At 30.2% G+C, this 23770-nt stretch overlaps 3 protein-coding genes across 3 annotated transcripts; all 3 read left to right on the forward strand.

Annotated features, from left to right (window-relative positions):
- Positions 1–3355: 3355 nt before the first annotated feature.
- LOC149880478 (fucolectin-like) lies at positions 3356–4883 on the forward strand. The gene is made up of 3 exons (XM_090070644.1): positions 3356–3891; positions 4073–4172; positions 4334–4883. The coding sequence occupies exons 1-3, from the start codon at positions 3637–3639 to the stop codon at positions 4753–4755; spliced, it is 777 nt and encodes a 258-aa protein (XP_089926770.1). The 5' UTR covers positions 3356–3636; the 3' UTR covers positions 4756–4883.
- A 6764-nt stretch (positions 4884–11647) lies between these two features.
- On the forward strand, positions 11648–13367 carry LOC149880479 (uncharacterized). Its single transcript, XM_090070545.1, has 4 exons — positions 11648–11732; positions 11814–12207; positions 12392–12491; positions 12628–13367. The coding sequence occupies exons 2-4, from the start codon at positions 11953–11955 to the stop codon at positions 13047–13049; spliced, it is 777 nt and encodes a 258-aa protein (XP_089926671.1). The 5' UTR covers positions 11648–11732; positions 11814–11952; the 3' UTR covers positions 13050–13367.
- A 4445-nt stretch (positions 13368–17812) lies between these two features.
- Positions 17813–19365, forward strand: LOC149880480 (fucolectin-like). The gene is made up of 3 exons (XM_090070565.1): positions 17813–18370; positions 18554–18653; positions 18806–19365. The coding sequence occupies exons 1-3, from the start codon at positions 18116–18118 to the stop codon at positions 19228–19230; spliced, it is 780 nt and encodes a 259-aa protein (XP_089926691.1). The 5' UTR covers positions 17813–18115; the 3' UTR covers positions 19231–19365.
- Positions 19366–23770: the final 4405 nt, after the last annotated feature.

Below are 23770 nucleotides of genomic sequence, written 5' to 3' on the forward strand. Positions count from 1 at the left end.
CTAATAAACATGTTTAAAGAAAATCCGAGTTTTGACTCCAGAATAGGATATTCTCGATGCCACTCCATCAGATATTGCTATCGACGACTGTGAAAAAATTAACAAGCACATGGAATTATAACTTTATGACAAAAATTAGTGACATAACAAATAGTAAAAAAAAAAATAAAACAGTAAATTAAATTTGGGAAAACTGGGGTGGGGAGGGGGGGTGGTTGGAACTTTTTTTCTAAACTCTCGATGTACATCGCAAATGATTACTACACTCTTTTTTATTTCTATCGACATTTAACAGATGTATTGGCCGATAGCGTCTGATACTTAAAAAGCAATTATTTGTTTATATTTTGAAGTTTTAGTAAAAAAATCAAAAGTTGCCAAGTAAAACTTAGATATGTTACAATTGTCTCTCTTGCCTCAGACAACTAAACAACTAATTTGTGAACGCTTAAATTAAAAAAAAAACATTAACTAATATTTCCCAAAAATAGATAGCCTAAACTAGTTCAAAAGAATATAAATACAGGGTGTTAAAGACAATAAATACAGGGTGTTAAAGATAATAAATAGAAGTTTATTCTCATCTTACAGCCAAGACCTTGCCTACGTCTAAAGTCATAAGTATCAGTCGTTGTTGGCCTATACATCTGTTATCGACAGCAATCCTCACAAACAAACCGTTTATTAAACAAGAAATCAGATCAAGATAAATAGCAACATTTTTAATTGATATTGCTACAAAGTTGCGGATTTTCATTTAGAAGTTCCAAAGATTTTGATTGCAGAAAAAAAGAGAGAATTTAAATTGGTGCACAAAGTTTAATGATCACGGTTGATTTACACAAAAATCTTAAATGAATGAGGTTGGTTGAGACAAATTAAATAGGGTTGTGAAATTGATATTATTACTTATAATATAAATACTAGCAATAAAATTAATAATAATAATAATAATAGTAATAGTAATAATAATAATAGTGATTATAATAATAGTAATAATAATAATAATAATAACAATGATAATAATAGTAACAAAAAAAATAATAATGATAGTTATAATAGTAATAATAATAATAATAAAAATAATAGTAGTAATAATAATGATAATAACAAAAATAGTAATAATAGTGATAATAAAAATAATAACAATAATAATAATAATGATAATTATAATAATAATAAGAAGAACAATAATAATAAAAATTATAATAATAATAATGATGATAATAATAAAAATAATAATAATGATAATTATAATAATAATAATAATAATAAAAATAATAAAATTAATGATAATAATAATAATGATAGTTGTAATAATAATTATAGTAATAATAATGAGAACAATAATAATAAAGATAACAAGAATGTATAATAATATAAGTACGAAATAATATATATATATAAATATAGACAAGACACACTGAAATGCACAGCTAAAATATGTAAATAAAACGTTTTCAAGTATTTTAGTCTTTCATTCATCCCCGTGTCTCTCCTACTCCTTTTTTAAAATTTTTCTTGAAATAATAACCTTTCACCTCCACCACTAAAACTTATTATATATTGTTAAATAACTCCATCTTTTCATACCCAAAATGATATCATAAAAGTGTAAATTTTATTGTCTATTTAAGTTTTTTTGGCGAGATTTGTGCCAATGCACAAATAGCCCAGAGTTAAAAATATTTTTAAAGTTCCTGTAACATTGTTGCAGCAAGGGGCAAAAGTAGGGCTAAGTAGGGGGCACCGGATCCTGAAAAAGACTTAAAAACAGCTGTTTTGATAAAATATGAACTCTTTAAGGTGGTACCTAACCTGAAATTTTGAAAAAAATCAAAAAAATTTTTATTATTCTTTTTGATGTAAAAATTTATGGAAACACATTTTTAAAACTATTTTTTTAATATTAATAACATAAATAGTGATTTAAGCAGCTTTTTAGAAGACTAATAATTTTTTCGGACATAGCAACGTCCTTAGCAACAATTTCTTCCCTACTCTGCCTTGACATTATGGAAAACTACATTACCAGTTTATGACCTTTAGCTGCTTGTTAAGTTAAAGTTAGTTATGCTTTCAAAGTCATACTTTGAAAGCACAATTTCGTTTGCCAGAAGTCTTTAAATCCGCAAATTCATCCTATGTTTACATGTGATTATAACACTTTTTTGTAGCAACATAGTTTCAATTTAGAAGTTTTTATTGAATAAAAAAAAAACTTCTTGAAATTGGTATTTGTTCAGTAATCATTGAATTTAATGATGGTAAATCTGGTTTAAGCCCAATAGTGCAAACGCTTGGACGGCCAGTTTCACAGTTTATGCATAATGCATTTAAAAAAAGTGATGTAAAGCGCATAAAAAATCTTCATAGAATCTTCATCAATCAAAGGCGTAAAAGCAAGAAGAAAATTAAGAGCCATTAGAAAAGGATTTCTGGATAAAGAAAAAGAAAATTAAGAGATACCAGCTTATTCAGCAGGCTTATATTAATTAAATAATAACTTTTTTCTCAGTTTATCTCTATTTTTGCGTTCTTCTCAGTATTTAATTTTTACCAATTTTGTTAACTTTAAAACGTGATATTTCAAGATCAGCATAAGCATTTAGGTTGAAATTTTCACTGTATGTTCTTCAGCTATAATGGCAGGAGTTGAACTAAAACTATTATTTTATACACAAAAATTGTCATCTTATAGCGCTTTTTATTAATTCTAACTGTGCAAAATATTATCAACGAGTAACAAATGTCAATATTTTCTGAAGTTTTTTATATTATGGCTTCATTTTAGTTTAACTCCTGCATTACAATCCAATAAAGAACTGGTGAAATTTTCAAGTCTTTCACTGTATAAGTTTTTTAAATATTTTGTTTACAATCTATCATCAAAGTACCTAAAATTTTACGTTTTTGGTTTCGTTTAGAAACAGATAAAAATTTATTTATTATTAAAAAATATTCAAGATAAATATGACGTCTGAGCTGTAAATCGTTCAAAAATTTAAGTTACGTATAAATTACTTCAATGAATATGGCACAAAATCTTTTTTTCAAATTAAATATAATTGTTTTTATACTTTTATTATCTTTCTTATTTACATTGTTATTCTTTTTAGCGACTCATCACTCATTATTTTCTTTATTTCTTTATTTTTTATCATTTATATTATTTTTTTTAGTAACTCAAAAATCATCATGATGATTTGGAATAACTTTTTAGCCGTCGCGACAAATTAAACACTTATTCAAAAAGTAACTTTTGCATAAATTAAAATTGTCAATATGAAAGCAAGAAAACTGATAGTTTATTTGGAGAGACAATAAATTATTAAATGTTAAAGGTTTACTAAGTAATAGTCTTCAAATCTTAACGGTTGATTTAAGATTAAAGACATTTTAATTCCGGTGAATTTTCTTTTATAAAACCATAATATACTTACAGAAGCTTTCAAACCACTCTGTAAAAACGCATGTCAAATCCTTTGTTGTAACCAGGCAATCGCTTTCCTTAAACAAGATATTTCAATTTTAAATGCTGGTATTCATTCGATGAAAAGTTATCGCATGTTATTTATATCAAAGATAATTAGAGATTTAACTTATTGAATCTTAAAGGATTCACTGCAGCTAAGTATGCTACAGCCAACACTGGCAATTTTGTTAATGTTGTTTACCTACTCTCAATGTTTATATTATCAAAGAGTTAATACCAAACAAGAAGCTTTCAAAGCTGAAGTTGAGTTTTTTTCTCCAACTTTAATAAGTTGTTCTCTCAAATGCTATAAGAAAAATGTGCAATATGATCCAGCAAGTGGGCGTTGCCAGTGCTTTTTGTCATCGGACCACTTGTACGCACAAAGTTATCAGTCGTTTGTTCCTCTAGAGATAGTAAGACTTTAATGCTTCTTATTTGCTTATGTTTTAAACAAATAATTTTGTAATCATAAATATTTCAAAAGTTTATTTACATTTTTTTACAATAATTTAAAAAGAAATGAAAAGTAAAAAAATTTAATACGTCATTAGAATTAAGTTATTATTATCATGTCATTTCTTACTCTGTTTCTAGCCATGTGATTGTAAAATGAATACATTGTGCACTTACGTAAGCAACACTGAGTATAAATGCGACTGTGGCAAGTTATATGGCGGAGATTTTTGTGAAAAAAGTAAAAAAAAGATTTATTATGATACAAAGATGTTAATTTTTTTCTTACTACTTCTTAGTTATATTTACATTTGTTGAAATGAAACTTGTTTAAGCATTTAATTATAATTGCTAATTATTTAATATTTATATATTAATTATAAATTTTGTCATATTTTGCAGATGTGACAAACGTAGCTTTAAAAAAACCAACCAATCAGACATCTACATTAGACGGTGCAGACTCATCAAGAGTAGTAGATGGTGATACAAGTGAAGGTAATTATTTTTCGAAACATTGCAGTCATACAGCTGGTGATGCGATCAACTGTTGGATGGTAGATTTTCAACAACAGGTTGTGATTGTATCGATTGTTATTTACAACAGAATCGACTGCTGCAGCGATAGACTAAATGACGCTTCCATAGCGATTAGTGAAGGCAGTGGTTGGAAATTTTGCGGTTCGGTGGGAAATATGGCAAATGTTTTTAAAAAAGAAATTGAATGCGTGAACCAGAAACCCGTAGCACAGTTTCTTAAAATATGTAACACTAACCTACCTTTAAGTTTATGCGAGGTTGTTGTAAATGGTTATATGCCATGATGACAGCCCCCCGAATAATTAAATCTTCTCCTTTGTTTCTACTTTCAATTTTTTACCTTTAAAGTGAAAATGTTTTATGTTTTTTGTGTAGAAAAAAAAAACTACTTGATACCAAGTTTTAAAATATTTTCTTTACAGCAAAACAAAATTGAGAGCATTTTTCTTCTCGACTTTTTTGAGAGCAAGTTTCTTCTTGCCTTTTTTCACTGATCAATTTCAAGGTAAATTTTACAGAGTTAAATTGTAAAAAACAAAAAAAATCATGCATACATACATACATACATACATACATACATACATACATACATACATACATACATACATACATACATACATACATACATACATACATACATACATACATACATACATACATACATACATACATACATACATACATACATACATACATACATACATACATACATACATACATACATACATACATACATACATACATACATACATACATACATACATACATACATACATACATACATAGAAACTAAAGATTAAGAGATGGTGACTGAGTGATGGGATTAAAGCGAGTCTTCCAAAGGTGTAGTATTTTTTTGGAAGAGAGCTGTCGTTGTTAGCGTGGGTAATCCTCATTACATAAACGTCCAAACTGAAAGTTGCTAATGTCAGTCTAGTAGACAGCAAACAAGTAACAGCGAAGCTCTGCTGGAAATCTTGGTGTGTTGCCCCTCTGGGTTTTGTTGGGCTTGTATTTCTTTTCAAATTTTTGTTGTTGTTAATTCCTTGGGATTACGCACCAACGTAATATCTTGGGGATTGGATAATTCTATTTTGTAGTCGCGTTGTGAAGATAGTTGGGGTTTTTTATGCATTTTAATTTGCCATGAATAGCAACAATGGATTATAAAGTCGTTAGAGAAAAATTGGGTGCGGAAAAATTGGAGGGACGGGTTCTGGCTAGTGGAAGAAGAATTCGACAGCGATATAGAAGCTGAAGTTGCTCCACCTGCAAAAAAAGCTGAACCGTGGATATGGAAATGCGTCCAATGCTGTTCACCAAATTTAATTTAAAGTGATTAAAAAGTGATTGCGATTAGTGACGACGAAGACTCACAGGTGGCAGACAATGTTTGCGAGAGTAATGTTAAAGTCATTTTCATAGAAAGCGATGGTGATGAAGATGAGAAAAAAATCGACATTGACATTGATGAGGACGAAGACGGTGTGGACTTTACAGTCTTAAACTCCAGACCAACTACACTAGAAGAAATGTTAGAGATGGCAAAACACAAAAAAAGTGACCCGGGGCTTATGCAATCATTTGTCTTTGCGTTTATTTTTGCATATTCAAAAATAAATTGCTATTTTTTCCTAAAGCCAGTTAAACTTTTATTAATAGTTTTATGTGCCAGCGTGAATATATATTTTTGCAGATTTACATTTACTTACAACAGGCTGGTTGACAGTTACAAAATTAGCCTTCACTTTCCATGGTATTTGGTTAAGAAAGAGTAAAACTGAAAAAGGAAACTTTAACAGCCAATTTTTTATAGCAAGCATTGCGGAAAAGTTGCCGAAACATACCTATATATTTGCATGCTTGTGTGCACACATGCAAGTAATAGTTTTTTTTCAGCCTATAATTTAATCATAAATATAGGTATGAAGCTTAGCATTGCGTAGAGCGGGGATTTTTTTATTTACCTTTCAGTTTTTGATTTGTAAAAGAACTTTAAATTTGTTTTATGCTGGTGGAAATCATCTTTTAAACCAACAAGTTTTACTTGTGGGATCATCAGCCTTACAGTGACAATATGCTGTCATATTTACATCACGAAATTTTTTAAAAATTTCATTTAGTGCAGTTAAATATAAAACTAAAAAAATTTAATACAAACTAGTCCGAACACATCACCATAGTATATTGTTCATGGTCATATTGTTGTTGACAAGAAATTACTTAGAAAAAAATACACGAGCAATTGATTTCTTATGAATTTCTCTGCTGGTACATTTTTAAGCTTTTTCCTTAAACTTTCATAAAGTTGAACATTTTCTTTATTTTGGTTTAAAAAGCCAATCAAGCCTTTATTTGGTTTAAGACCATCATGGTATGTAAGTAGCAAGTTAATAGAAATACCAAAAAATTTAGCTGAGTTTTTCATTAACTGTTTCTTTTTTTTTTCTTTAAAACTAAAATATAATTTCTTTTTATAAATAGGAATGGTATCTTTAATCTTTGATATATTTAAAAAAAATTATTTTCAATAGTTAAAAACATCATGGTTAAAAAAAGGACTCAAGTAAAAGAAAAACAATAAAAAGAAATAAAGCTTAATTAACATAATCAAAAATTTATATGAATATTTTGCAAAAAAAGAAGTGTTTTTATGTATTTATTACGAAGCTTTGTTCAAGTTTTGTTTTATTGTAAGTGTGAACACCAGTGCACCAACAGCACCAGAACACCAAATTTTCGCTAAACCCGCCTAAAAATCTCCAACATGGCGAGGGCCTAAACAATAGAATTCCGTTAAAAGAAATTTTTATCGGAGCAAAAAGTTAGGAAAAAATTGTTTGGAAACAGTATTTTTCCATAGAGTTAGAAATTTTACTTATTTTAAAAGTTCTAATCGAAATCTGAGAGGTTGAAGACAGCTGATTTAAAAACACCAAAGATCAGGGCGTTAAGTGCTTAACACGTCTTACAGCTGAGATTCTACAGCATTTCTATAAGATGAAGAAATGATGAGGTTGTGAATGAGCTGAAATTACATTCATCATCAACAAGTTTTTTTTATTTTCTTAAACCAGGAGTAATCTCGGTATTAAATAGCATTATGCAGCAGCAATGGTCACGTTTTCTAGCCCAATGCTTAATGATGAGATAACGAATAAACTATTGAGGATGAACAGGTTTTTTTTTTTTTTTTTTCCACACATCAACTTTTACAAAAACTAGCATTGATTAGAAGCTGAGCTTGTGAATGCTCTGCAGTTCTCCGACGTCATGAATTGATGCTGCTCTAATATAACCAACCACCAATAGTATATGACCAGAGAGTTAGTTCCATTTCTTTCTTTCAAAGTATGTAAGTATAACTCTTAGAGGTTTTGTGTACCCGAGAGTTTTTCGAAAATATACTTACCAAGCAAGTTTGTCACATCCTTTAAAGAAAAGTAGAGCTTTAAAAATGTAACGAGTTTTAGTTGGTAGATAAATAGGTGAATGAGCAAACAAGGATATCGAGAGAAGGTGGAAAATTTGTTTGAACACTTAAGGTTGAAAAAGATGCAGAAAGTGGAGTAAAATTGATTTCAAAAATAACAATCGTCATATGAAGATCATGGTTAAATGTGAGCATTGAAATTTACAGGCTGTAATATCGTAAATAATATCGTGGTTAAGCGAAAAAAAAGCTAAAACCTCAGAGGTTCAACATCTGACAAGGAGAACTGCCTCTCTGATCTTGAAAGTTAAAGCTCTTATTGAGAAGTGCAGCAATATTTTCATAATTTTTCCGCTGCACTTGAGCTACCTTGAGGTGATTGACCAAACCTGTACTACGTTTTTGATGGGTGTGTCAATAAACTTGTTTATAATTATTTCCTTGATTTCTTTTGGAAACATAGCTCCTCTCAAACTTAGAAGAAAAGATGCCCTTGTGACGGCAGTAATTCCTGCGCCTTCAAAAGTGAAACCTTTCATTGAACTGAGTCTGGAAACCCTTGGTAATGGTGGAGCCGCAATGTTTTATAGTTTCCTTTTTCAGTGTGATAAAGAGCTTCTTAATATGTACCAATGCAATATCAACTCGAATCTCCTGTTCAGATGACAGCCACTCACTCAGCTTTTCGACTGGCTGCAAAATGCGAAGAATCTCCTCAAGAATTTCAATGTCTTTTCTTGTAGGAAGGACTTGATCAAAGAGTCGAATGTATCATAAAATTCAAGCGGCAGAATGGCTTTATTCATCTGGTTTTCCACCTCAATCATGAGACAATTAGAGCTCCACCTTGTCTTGGTTGGCTTTGGAATAATTTTCTTTTGATACCAACTCATAGCAAACTGATGACAAGAATTGAACATAAAATGTTATTAGGGGAAAATGTCACGGTGTTTAAGGTAAAAAATATCAACCCAAAAGGTCTCCCTGGTGCCCATCTAAACTTAACAAACGCAAAGAGACTGGAAATGAATCAAGAAAAAGATTTTATTTTGAACGAAAAAGGCTCTAATCATCCAAAAATTATTTGATAGCTTTCAACTAAACTTTCATAGCTTTTCATAGATTTCATAGCTTTTAACCAAGCTTTCATAGCTTTCAACCATAGCTTTCATAGCTTTCAACCAAGTTTTCATAGCTTTTAACCATAGCTTTCATAGTTTTCAACCAAGCTTTCATAGCTTTCAACCAAGCTTTCATAGCTTTCAACCAAGCTTTCATAGCTTTCAACCAAGCTTTCATAGCTTTCAACCAAGTTTTCATAGCTTTCAACCAAGCTTTCATAGCTTTCAACCATAACTTTCATAGCTTTCAACCAAGCTTTCATAGCTTTCAACCAAGCTTTTATAGCTTTCAACCATAGCTTTCAACCATAGCTTTCAACCATAGCTTTCAACCAACTATTTCATAGTTTTCAATCAAAAATTATTTCATAGTTTTCAACCAAGCTTTCATAGTTTTCAACCAAGCAAAGTTGTTCTTCATAAATCGTCATGGTTTGGAAACCATGATGGTGTATGAAGATATTGCTTACTAAACCATTTTGTTTTTCTACAAAAATGAATTTAAAATACTTACCGTTACATCTTGAGAAGAACTACCACACAAATGATGGCATGATGAAAGGCGATGTTGCAACTAATCAACTGATTTAATTTCCGTAATATTTTTAAATTAACCACATCAAATAAATTAGATATGCTAAGTGACTTGATTGAATATTCAATATTAATAAAATTATTCGACAATAATGGGGTAAATCGTATTATTCAGTTGATTAAAAAGGAATGGTATTCAATTTTATATTCGTTTATATCGGATGAACTGAGGCAACTGCTCAATTGTTCAATAATTATGACATACACAAACGATGTTTTATCAGTGGAATTGATTCAATCTACAAGCATGCTTAACTTAACATTGTTTTAAAAATTTGAAATGATTTTAATTTTGATTCAGTTTCAGTTTTGTTAATTTCTGTTAATGGAAATTTTCGTTTCAGTTTTTTGCTTGAGGGAAACTATTCTAAAAATAATAAAGACGGTACCACACAGCATCGTAGTATAACAAGGAAAACCCTGCAACGTGTCACATCGTTTAATAATCCAACAAAACTAATTGTAGCTGCTTTTCGTTTTAACTTTTTTTGTTATCTTCTTATGCTTGACTGACTTTTTATTAAAGCAATTGTTTTTAAGAACACTTAATTTTACATTAGTATTCCCTACTTGATATTTGCCTCATGATTAAACAAAGAGGTGAGATTTTTACTTTTGCATTATGTAATTAACTAAACTTAAAAGTAGTTAGGCATAATTACCAAAAATGGCATAAGTTTTTTTTTCATGGAAAGAGTGAAAATGGAGACACAGCCAAAAGCATTAATGACCAGACAAACCGTACCCAAACTCCCTCATTTTTTTGAAGTTACAAAGCCAATCTACTTTTTCCCAACTGTGGCTGTAATTTTTTACTTGATTTATGAGTTGTGCTAAGACCTGTTTTGCAATGATATACATTTTTTTGAACTTGGAACTTCCAGCAGTCCTTATTTTAATCCGAGTTATTTTAAAATATAAAACCTTGAGTGTGACTTGTAGCTTAAGTTAGACTTACTAATAAACTTGGTCGTTGTTACATAAAGATGGATCGTTATGCAGCATATATGCAATTAAGTAGCGTCTACAGTAATTTTTTTAGCAGTAACAGTTGTTTTTTGGTGTTTACTTATGTTACTGTTTTTGTGAAATTAAAATGCGATAAATTGAGTTTGTTTCATGCAAAGGTGTGTCATGCTTTTAGATCTTCACCAAACCAAGTGTGTCCGCACCTGAAACGTTCATCAGACCAAGCCTGTCCACATTTTAAACGTCAGCTGCTGCAGCTAAAAAAAAAAGAAAAAGAACATCTTTTGAACTACAAAGATGCTAAAGAGTGTTGAGTAAGAAAAACTAAATGAAAAAAACATGAAATTAGCAAAGAAAACTTAAATGAAATAATGGTTACTTTTGCGATATTTATTTCAAAGTAGAAGAAAAAGCTAAAACAACGTGGTGGAAATTATAAAATCCATCAGATGGACAAAGCCCAAATAGACTCATTTGAACTCAAACTTAGTGGCTAAGCTAGACAGTGCAACAAATCTGCTTTTTTTTCTTTCATTCATGTTTTAATTTACGAGCTGCTTGGGCAGACACCATATCTTGTTGAAACTACCACCATTTGTTTTGATCAATCAGCATGTCTACTGATTGAACCACGAAGTTTACTAGCGTCTCTATATAGAGGTGTTTGTTAATACGGCCTGCATAAATATTACAAACACCTATTCAATTAAATGAAAAGCAGCTTCAAATACCAACACTCCTACCGCCACAGCAAAGCTATTACTATACTTTTCTGATTTAAACTTTCCTTTTTCTATTAACTATTTCAAAGTTACTTTCATGACTGAAATTTACTTCAAGTATTCCAAAAACCACCCAGCTCTTTTCTTGCACCACCTTAAATTTCAATTTGCTGCAATCAAAGTTTTTCAGCTGTCGGAATAAATTAAACACATTTATTCAGTCAGTATTTTTGACATAAGTTGAAGTTCTCAACATCAAAATCAATTTGAATTCTTATTAAGACCATTTGAATAACAAAGTCAATTAGAGTACAAATAGTTCATTAGGAAAGACGATAAATTATTAAATGTTTAAAGTTTGCAATTATAAGTTTCTTCAAATCTTAAAGTTAATTTAGGATTTTAAAAAATTTCTAACTCTGGTGAGTTGTTTTATAAAACCAAAATATATGTGAAGAATGATTCTAACCACTCTATAAAAGCGCAAATCAAATTCCTTTTAGCAATCAGCCAAACATTTTCATGATCCAAGAAATTTCAGTTTCAGCTGCTGGTTTGCTGAAATTTTTCGCTTGTTGAGTAAATGATTGATAGTTAGAATTTTAAACTAATTGGTATTTAAAGAATTCACTGCAGCTAAGAATGCTACAGCCAACACTGGGTTTATTGTTATTGTTGTTTACCTACTCTCAATGTTTATATTATCAAAGAGTTAATACCAAACAAGAAGCTTTCAAAGCTGAAGTTGAGTTTTTTTCTCCAACTTTAATAAGTTGTTCTCTCAAATGCTATAAGAAAAATGTGCAATATGATCCAGCAAGTGGGCGTTGCCAGTGCTTTTTGTCATCGGACCACTTGTACGCACAAAGTTATCTGTCGTTTGTTCCTCTGGAGATAGTGAGTTTTTAATGCGTATTATTTTTTTCTCATGTTTTTAAATAAACAATTTTATAATCATAAATATTTCATAAGTTTATTTACATTTTTTACAATAACTTAAAAAGAAATGAAAAGTAAAAAAATTTAATATGTGGTTAGAATGAAGTCAACATTATCGTGTCATTTCTTACTCTGTTTCTAGCCATGTGATTGTAAAATAAATACAACGTGCACTTACGTAAGCAACACTGAGTATAAATGCGACTGTGGCAAGTTATATGGCGGAGATTTTTGTGAAAAAAGTAGAAAAATGATTTATTATGATACAAAGATGTTAATTTTTGTCTTACTTATGTCTTACATTGTCTCACTTTCAGCGTCACATTTACATGTGTTAAAACCTAATTAACTATTTTACAAATTATTTCTGTTTTGTAGATGTGACAAACTTAGCTTTAAATAAACCAGCCAATCAGACATCTACAGTATCTAATGGAGACGCTTCAAAGGCTGTAGATGGTGACACAGGTGGTGGTAGCTTTTATACGTACCACTGCAGTCATACAACTAGCAATTCCGCTAATTGTTGGATGGTAAATTTTCAACAACAGGTTGTGATTGTATCGATTGTTATTTACAACAGAATCGACTGCTGCAGCTTTAGACTTAATGACGCTTCCATAATCATTAGCAAAGGCAGTGGTTGGATATTTTGTGCGTCGGTGGGAAATATGACAAATGTTTTTAAAAAAGAAATTGAATGCGAGAACCAGAGACCCGTAGCTCAGTTTCTTAAAATATGCAACACTAACCAACCTTTAAGTTTATGCGAGGTCATTGTAAATGGATTTATACCATGATAAAAACCCCCACATGGGTATGTACCATGATAACATTCCCCGAACAATTAAATCTTTTTATTTGTTTCTTTCTTTTCTTTTCTTTTTTTTTTTCTTTTTTTTTTTTTTTATGAAATACGAAAAATATTCGAGTTTTAGGCATCGAAAAAAAACTTCTTACCAAGTTTCACAAAATTCTCTTCTGGCCGCAAAACAAATCTGAAATCTCTATAATAAGAGCGCTTAATTTTTTTTTTCCGACATCATTTGCTATTAATTTCATGGAAATTTTATTAAGTTGTACAAGATGTATACAAAATAAATGTAAGCATAGATTAATAACGCTATTCCTTGCAACGCTTTTTTAACAATTACGTTACGCTTTCTTAAAAATAAGAAACAAAATAGTATAGCATAAGAATACTAATGCTTTCGAACTTTACATAACAATATCTTATTCCCATAAGTGTTTTATTGGGTTTAAGTCTGATGATTAATATGGATGTGTGTTTGGAGTCATTATCCTGAGGAAATCTCAACATCTGCGTATTTTTTATTTCAGTATAAGATGAAAAATTATTTCCTCAAGTATCCTTGGAATTAGCAGAGTTTACACTTTTTAGTAAATTCTTTTGAGAGCTTTTTTCTAATCTTTGATTGTCTAATTTAGGATTATTGTTTTTTTTTTTAATGACACTAAAAACAACAACAAAAAAAAGAACAAACAAAAAGTCCCACATCATATAGTCTTCGTACTTCGAACTTCGTACTAACATGAGGTAAGTTTTCATCCTTTAGCTCGTGTGCTGTTTCGGCAGCAGAAAAACTGTGACGTCATCAGAGGATATGGCAGTTACAGATGTTGCGTAGTCATCGGAGGTCCTACATTCGGTGGTCGAAATATTATGCCGATGAAAGCGCTTGATTAGCGGTCACTATTATTAGTGAATAGTATTATTATCATACGGAGTTGCTTTTAAAATAAAAGTTGCGACCATATATTTTCAGGAATATTTAATCCTCTGTACGCTTTTTAGATGATCCAAGATTCTTCTTCAGCTTTTGATTTACGAAAATCAAAGTTAAAGTTTACTGCGAAAATTTCATCAAGCGCATCACAGTTGTGTAAAAATATATCCTTTAACGACTTCTGTAAGAAATAAAAGAGGAAAACGCGTTCTTAAATTTGTTCATTTAACTTTAAAGCTGAATTTTTGAGACAAAAATTTTTTTCTTAGCTAAATTTTCTACTTAAAATGTCTGCATACTCTTTTGAAATCATATAATCATTTCAGGAAGCAACAATTTAACATACTTATGCAGGACTAAGATCACAACAGATGCTGAAGCTTCTTTTTTTGACAGATAACGGTGAAAGCTATCAGCTGCACGTCATCATTAGGAGGATTGTTGCGCAATTGTCTAAGAAGCAGAGGAACTTTTTATTCAACAGAATTAAAACTTTTTGTATGGATAAACTTTGAAGATTGTTTGCGTGTCATGGTTTACAGTCTTCAGATTCAAATTTTATGGAATATTATAAAAAGCAAGAATTTTTTTTAACAAGTAAATGAAAATACAAGTAACAAGTGATCAATAAGATGCACAATGCAGCTATTCAAAATTTTAAACAATCTTTTTTGTCCAGGTTTCAGCCTGCAATGAATATATTTGTTTGAATGTTTTCCCACTTATGTCCAATTGTTATTGGGAACTGCAATACTTGATTACATATTTCTTGCTTTGATTTAAAAGTTTGGCACTTGTTCGTCTTCATTGATTTATATAACCAAGGAAGTTTTAATGTTTTGTTGATGACAACCAACCGACAGCATCATCTGCGTAGATGATAAAGTATGCAATGTTTCAAAACAAATCCATGACTGGCATCATAATACTTTCATTAGTAAACTAAGCTAAAAAATGGTTCAAATTTTACAAATGGTGCAGTTGATACACCGGATGGAATTTTTACTACAAATAGAAAAATGTAAAATCAACGACCTCATTCAGCAACTGCTTTACGCCCAGACCCATCATTATTTATATAATGACATCATAATTAACTACTCAATACGCAATATTTACTGACACGAAAAGAATTTTTCTGTTTATATATAAGTACATGTACGCTTTTTCTATTTATATTTAGGGTGTGAGACTGGAATGGGAGTTTAGAATCCTTTTTTTACGTTTTGTTTCTTGTAGTGTTAGCTTTGATATATATTTATAACGTAAATAATTAACTCAACTCTGAAAAAGCTCTCAGAAAGTTTAATCAAAATAAGAGATTTCCTTAAATAAAGTTGACATGAAACTGATAACGCATAACTAAAAGACCTGCTGAATAAGAGATTCTTCATGCCACTCCCTCAGATATTGTTTATGATGTAAGACAATCACGTTGAAATATAACTTTATGGCATTAGTAAAATATACTTCTTAAACAATTAAGACAGGCCAATGAAGGAATGCTTTTATTTGTGAAAACATTCAGTAAACTGCAGTATTGCTGACAGGAGTTGTAAAACAATTCTGTTTTGGGGAAACAGGGGAACCTGCGAATGATTGAGACCCTTATTTTTGACACATGCATCTGCTATTGCAACAGTTTATCTTTGGGGCAAAAAATAGCTCAACACATATTTTTGAAGTCTTAGTTAAAAAAAAAAAAGTACTAGGTGCTCTATATCAGTAAAGGTTGAGACAGCAAGCAGAAATGAGACATTGAAAAAAATCTACATTTAAGTTGCTCTAGTTAAACTTATATATATATACTATGATTGTCTCTCTGGCCTCAGACACCTAAGCTACTTATATGTGGAGGCTTCAATGAAAAAAAAAAAAAACTAAAATAATTTTTTAAACAATAAATGCTCTAAATTAATTTAAATGAATATAAAATCAGGCTGTTAAAGAAATTGTTATGGGTCTATCCACGTCTTTGAGCCTTTGGCCGTGGTTTCGGTCAAAGCCATTAGCATCACTAGCCTAGGTAAATACAACTGTTATCAACAACAACGCTCTCAAACAAACCATAAGGTCTTTTTTACAAGCCATCAGATCAAGATCAATAACCATTTAGTTGCTACAAAGTTGTCGTTTTTAGACTATCTAACTGCAGCGGACAAAAAGACAGAATTTGATTGGTACACATTTTTTAATGACCATGGTTGGTTTACACAACCAACATATAAAATGTGAAATGAGCGGGGTTGGTTGACATATAAGCTTAACTTGCATAGGGCTGGTCGTATTAACTCATCTTTTCCCATATAAAGTTTATGGTTAATCCAGATAGGAGCTCAAATTGTTCAGATTATCGCTTCACAAGTATCAAATACATACGTTTCCAAATGAAAATTCAATCTTTGGAATTACAATAATTTGCGAAAAAAAATTTGAGAAAAGTGTGATAACATAGAATATATATATATATATACATATATATATATATATATATATATATATATATATATATATATATATATATATATATATATATATATATATATATATAATTTTTGTGCCACAAAATTTACTTTTTAATAATTTTATTGGCAAATACAAATCTTATCTTTCTCAGACACCGATTTATAAAAATAACGATATATATGTGATAATAATAGAAACCGATAATAATAGACAAGACACGCTGAAATCATACCTGAAATATATAAATGAAGTATCTTAAGATGTTGTGGTGTCTCATTTTATTCCCGTGTCAATTTTCTTATTAAAAATTTTTCTTGAATGAATAACCTTCCCATGTCCATTTAAGCTTCCACAACTAAAACTTACATTTTTAAATAAATCTTTTCATATAGGATTAACATCCTCAAATTGTACATTTGATTATGTATTTTAAGTTTTTGCTCACACGATCTTAATTTTATTGATACTTGGATAATTATCATTACTTTATAATTGCTGAAGCAAAAAGCTAGAGAGGCTTCCCGATGCACAGGGGGCACCGTATCCTGAGAAAGACTGAAAAACAGTTGTTTTTGCTTAAATTAAACGCTTTAATTATTATACCAAAGGGGCGCTTCACATCTAAAGTTTTACGATTTATATTTCGCAAAGAAATGAACTGAAATGTCTTAATGACAAAAAAAGTTGAAGATATGACGTCTGAGCTGTAAATCGTTCAAAAATTTTAATTACGAATAAATTACTTTTGTGATTTTTTTTTACTCAAAAAGTTCTTTTTAAATTTAGTATATATTTTTGAATACTTCATCTTTTTTTTAAAATTTTATTTTAATTTTCTTTTTTATATTCGCTTTTATTCTTTAGTTATCTTTACTTATTTATCTATTATTATTCCTTTTTTTTTGGTAATTAAAATCATCATGATGAATTGGAGTGATTAGGTTTTAGAACAACGAACTCGCAAAATGATATCGTTTTGCATTTTACCCATATCTCAAGAAATGAAATAGCCACAAGCTGCATTTAAACGAAAAAACAAATCAAAGTTAAAAAATTCAAAATTTGGGGATAAATACAAAAAATAACAAATTCTAAGTACTATTCATTTTTATAAAGTTAACTGTAGGTAGATTAATAATACGAAAGAGTGGATGGTCACTTTACAATCGTTGCTGGCTGAACTTTTTAGCCGTCACGATAAATTAAACACACTTATTCAGTTAGCATTTTTGACATAAGTTAAGTTTCTGAATAAAAACGAAAATGAAAGAATTGAAAGTCAATTAGAATACAGTTTCATTTTGAAAAACAATAAATTATTAAATGCTAAACTAGGTTATTAAAAGTTTGAAAAGATAGGTTTCTTCAAATCTTAACACTTGGTTTAGGATTTTAAAAAGCTTGTAGCTGTGGTGAGTTTCTTTTATAACACCAAAATATACGTGAAGAATGATGCACGTGAAGACTCAAACCACTCTATAAAGTCGCAAATCAAATTCCTTTTAGCAACAGCAACCAGTCAACCACTTTTTTATACCAAAGAAATTTCAATTTTAGCTGCTGTTTTGGTGAAAATTTATCGCATGTTATTAAATCATTGATAATTAGAATTTTAAACTAATTGGTATTTAAAGAACTCACTACAGCTAAGCATGCTACAGCCAACACTGGGTTTTTTGTTATTGTTGTTTACCTACTCTCAATGTTTATATTATCAAAGAGTTAATACCAAACAAGAAGCTTTCAAAGCTGAAGTTGAGTTTTTTTCTCCAACTTTAATAAGTTGTTCTCTCAAATGTTATCAGAAAAATGTGCAATATGATCCAGCAAGTGGGCGTTGCCTGTGCTTTACGTCATCCGACCGCTCGTACGCACAAATTTATCTGTCGTTTGTTCCTCTGGAGATAGTAAGACTTTAATGCTTCTTATTTGCTTCTTATGTTTTGAACAAACAATTTTACAATCATAAATATTTCAAAAAGTTATGCATTTTTTTTACAATAATTTAAAAAGAAATGAAAAGTAAAAAAATTTAATACGTGGTTAGAATGAAGTCAACATTATCATGTCATTTCTTACTCTGTTTCTAGCCATGTGATTGTAAAATGAAAACATCGTGCACTTACGTAAGCAATACTGAGTATAAATGCGATTGTGGCAAGTTATACGGCGGAGATTTTTGCGAAAAAAGTAAAAAAATGATTTATTATGATACAAAGATGTTAATTTTTGTCTTACTACTTCTTAGTTATATTTACATTCGTTAAATTAAAATTTATTTAAGTATTCAATTATAATTACTAATTATTTAATTATTGATATTAATTAATCATATTTCGCAGATGTAACAAACGTAGCTTTAAAAAAACCAACCAATCAAACATCTACATTTTACAGTGCAGTCGCATCAAGAGCTGTAGATGGTGATACTGGTGAAGGTATTTATTCTTCGAACCATTGTAGTCATTCTGGTGGTAATGCGATCAACTGTTGGATGGTAAATTTTCAACAACAGGTTGTGATTGTATCGATTGTTATTTACAACAGAATCGACTGCTGCAGCGATAGACTAAATGACGCTTCCATAGCGATTAGTGAAGGCAGTGGTTGGAAATTTTGCGGGTCGGTAGGAAATATGACAAATGTTTTTAAAAAAGAAATTGAATGCGTGAGCCAGAAACCCGTTGCACAGTTTCTTAAAATATGTAACACTAACCAACCTTTAAGTTTATGCGAGGTTATTGTAAATGGTTATATGCCATGGTAACAACCCCAAATAATGCCATGAAGACAACCCGCCGAAAAATTAAATCTTCTCCTTTGTTTCTACTTTCAAATTTTTACTTTTAAAGTGAAAATTTTTCATGTTTTTTGTGTAGAAAAAAAAACTACTTCATACCAAGTTTTAAAGTTTTTTTATTTACAGCAAAACTAAATTGAGAGCATTTTTAAGTTTCTTCTCGACTTTTTTTTAATTCCTTAATTCTTTAAGACTTTTCACAGCGTTGTTAATCAACAGATTTAATGTGTGCACAGTACAGTAAATATATCGGGCAGAGGGTGCTTTTTGCTTCATAATCGTCAGGACTCCGCCGTACACTCTACTCATTTTGGCCGCTCCGTCGTATTCCTTGTCCTCTAATTTTCCACATTTTCTTTAAATTGGCAATTTCTGCAGTTCTTCTTTGGCTTTCGATTTCGCTGAAGCCTAAAAATGACTCGTTAATGTTCAGAGCGACTGGCATTCCGTCATCATTTTTATCAATTTTTACAAAACGAAAGACTTATATCTATTGTAGCGTCCATAATGACCGAAACAAATGGAGATTCAGCAACTTCATCTACTATCTGCTGCTTCAGATAATTGGCTAGAGTTTCCATGATTTCCTTCTGAATGGACCCGCTTAGACATTTAGTTGATCCTTTTGACTTTATTAGGAGGTTCTTGAGCACAGGGTTGCAGCACAGCATGCCTTGAAATAAAATAAATAAATTGTTGGAAACTTCCATGTAAGATTTTATCATCATCCTGCTCACGGTGACCACGAACTGCCAGATTGCATCTAGATAGAATAATAAGGAGACGCACAATGTGGTTTAGTACGAGGCGCCAGTATTATTGGTCTTCGATTAGAGTTACGACTATTGTAATTGTAATGAAAGCAATAACAGTAACAATAATTATTGTTATTGTATAAACTTAATTTAGAAACAATAACAATACTTGTGATTTACAACTATTGTAATTCTGTAATACAATAACAATAAATATTGTATTGCAATTAATCTTTATAAAACAATAGCAATATCTGAAAAAAAAGTGTATTGTAATGACCCACTACAATAACAATAAATATTGTATTGTAATTCGTCTTTGTAATACAATAACAATATATTGTTATTGTAATAAAAAAAATTATTTTATTGTCAAAATTTAATAAATGTTTTAATAGTCCAGATGCCGACTATATACCCTTGTACCCTTGAAATAGGGTACAACTAATATTTAATGATTGATTCTATTTTACTGAAACATAATGGGAGGGGGAAGGGGTGCCAGAATGGTAAATTGGGCAACTTTAAATATTGAAAATCAAAGTTAAAAGGATCAAAAAGAAGGAAACCACCATTTTTCTGCAAAATGAAAGGGATTCTGCAGACCTAAGACAGCGATTCAACATAAAATACGTCCTGAGAAATAAAAAATCTCAAAAATAACAGTAAGTTCGTCAGAGATGAATATAAATGCTTTAAAATACGTTAGCTTTTCTACTTTAATGTAAAGTAATACACTACAATAATTATTGTTACTGTTCTCACCAAAGCAATACAATAGTTATTGTAATTGTAATTCATTAAAACAATACAATACAATAGTTCTCAAATTTTATTGTATTGTTAGAAAAAAAACAATACAATACTGTAATTGTTTTTCATCACAGCAATACAATACCAAAATAAATTTTTTTATTGTTTCTGTAATATTACAATACAATATTATTTTATTGTAATGTGTAATTTTATTTAACTTTTACAATTACAATTACAATAGTCCTAACCCTATCTTCGATTATCTGTTTATCGCTTAAGAGATCCACAGTAGCGTCATTCTTCAAAGTATTATATACCTTACAAGCTTTGGCGTGTGTTTTCGAGTTCTTGTACCTCTCGATATTGTGCGACAAATTTTTACAATCGTTCGTACCTTCAGTCCAAGCTTGATTCGGTGTTTCGCTAAAAATTTAACACGGGGTGTAGTAGCACTTGTCAGCAACTGTTCAATAAGACAGGCGTATTCTTTGTATTGTCAACCCGGGCTTTGTATTGCGTTTGTAGAAATACTCACTGAAACAACGACCCTTTTTCACACCTTTAGTCTGTTTCTGAAATGGTCCCTTCGGTTGAAGTGAACCAGATCTGACAATGAATTTTGTTACAAAATGGTCCGTTTGAGGAAATTTTATATCTGAATGCTGATCAGAATTCTGAGCTGTAGTTGCACCTTCTTGTTTTATCATGTAAGATGATTGTGCACTGTTGCTATCTTCCTTCTCTGATTCAGTGTTCTCTTTGGACACGCCTTCCTGGCCTTCGTCATCTTGAAATTCTGATGATACGACGGTGCTTGACTTTTGAGAAGACGAATTAGACAATTGAGGCTGAGCAGAGAAATAGCTACGACTTTTGGAACCTTCTTTAAAAGTTCGCATTCTGTAGTTTGCTTTACCTTATCAAGTTTTCTGCCCGAAGCAACACTAAGCTTTCTTTTGCTAGCGTTAAGAGACATGATCATAGTCGCCGTATGTCGTGTATACTAAAATACTGCAATAACGCATATATATATATATATATATATATATATATATATATATATATATATATATATATATATATATATATATATATATATATATATATATATATATATATATATATGCGTTCACATTATACAATCCACCATCAGATCAACATAAATTTTATGTAGGTTTAAAGAAGCCTACTGTGTAAATGTGTTTGATCAGTGAATTTGTTAGTTTTTGGTGCAAATTGTACAACAAATGATTTTCCCATAACTATGCTATGCAAAAGCTATTTACTACGAGTATTGCCCACAGTCCACCGGAAACAGAAAGGGCGGATGTGGGAGTTCGAGAGACGGTAGAGACCGGCAATCATTCTCACGGGGTAGGCCTAGTAAAATAATAAAATTTTGACATACCAATTCAGCCGCTCCACAGCGCTTACAGAACACAGACTTAGCAGCACACTTATACTTTTACAGTACTTATTTTTTCAAATTACGCAGTGAATTAATTAATTGCATCAAAACTAGAATTGTTTACTTCCCCAACGGCAACAACAATTACGTCATCAGGAAACTACCTCCGTCGCTTGTAAAACAGTAAGTAAAATATCTATCGTCTGATTGAGTGATGTGAATATATGACAGTGATGAAGTATGCTGTTAATGATGGCTGCCACCACATTCTATTTAATTGCAATAGCTTCAAATTCAATTACTTTGAATACATGAATGATTTGAATAAATGGAATCTAATTTATACAACAATATTTTAGGCAAGCTATTTGGATGTAATTGATGGTCATTCTCACTCAATAATTTATATTCGCAAAAATTTATATTCGCAAAAACAATGTGCCTGGTTTTTAGGCGGATATATATATATATATATATATATATATATATATATATATATATATATATATATATATATATATATATATATATATATATATATATATAGATAGATAGATAGATAGATAGATAGATAGATAGATAGATAGATAGATAGATAGATAGATAGATAGATAGATAGATAGATAGATAGATATAGATATAGATATATATAATTTATCTATTGTCTAATAATATATTCTTCTGTTCTTTTGCTAGATTGTTTTGTGGTTTTGTTGATGCAGCATTGCAGTTTGTATAAATGAATACATAAATGTCATTTAATTTCATAATATTGTGTTTGTATCTTTCAAGCGTATTTAAAACTCAAATAAAAACCAAATATTGAATGCATTTTTAAAAATACATTATTTTATCAAATTTGATTGTTTTTCTAGTTTTTGATTTTCATTAGTTGTTCCTCCAAAGTTTTAACTTTTTAAGATATATTTTTCTGACCTGTAATAAATATTTGTTATTATACGTTGCAATTAGTTTTAGATTGAAGAGGACTATTTTGGATATTACTATAATTTTGCTTCTGCTGCATTTTTTTTTTTAGCTCATTGAGCAAAGCAGCAGCCAAAAACAAAACACTGAATGATATGCACAAAAATCTCTCTAATCTTATTCGGCTGGATCTCGATATTTACTTAATAAGTTTCTAAAAGTCAGTGCAGCGAAAGTCAAAATTAGAAAGTTTTTGCAATGTAGATTCAAGCTGGTTCACTGGTACAGATGTTGATGACGTCATTTTTATAAGAAAATACGGCTTCTTGAACTAAATTGAACATTCACTCTTTAAATCTTTGGTCTCCCATATATACATATATATATATATATATATATATATATATATATATATTTGTGTGTGTGTGTGTGTGTGTGTGTGTGTGTGTGTGTGTGTGTGTGTGTGTGTGTGTGTGTGTGTGTGTGTGTGTGTATATGTATATATGGGAGAGTAAAAAGTTTTACACACTTTTTTTTACTAATTTCCTTGCTTTTCAATTCACTTGGCCCATCGGTCAACAAGCTTTCATATTCTAACCAAGAAGAATATTTTTGGTTGGTCCTGTAAACATATATGCGCCGCTTTTTTTATATCTTCCAT

This window comes from Hydra viridissima, unplaced genomic scaffold, assembly GCF_058129835.1.
Source record: "Hydra viridissima isolate aposymbiotic clone 2 unplaced genomic scaffold, HvirCarnegie_v1 scaffold_13, whole genome shotgun sequence".
NCBI lineage: Eukaryota > Metazoa > Cnidaria > Hydrozoa > Anthoathecata > Hydridae > Hydra > Hydra viridissima.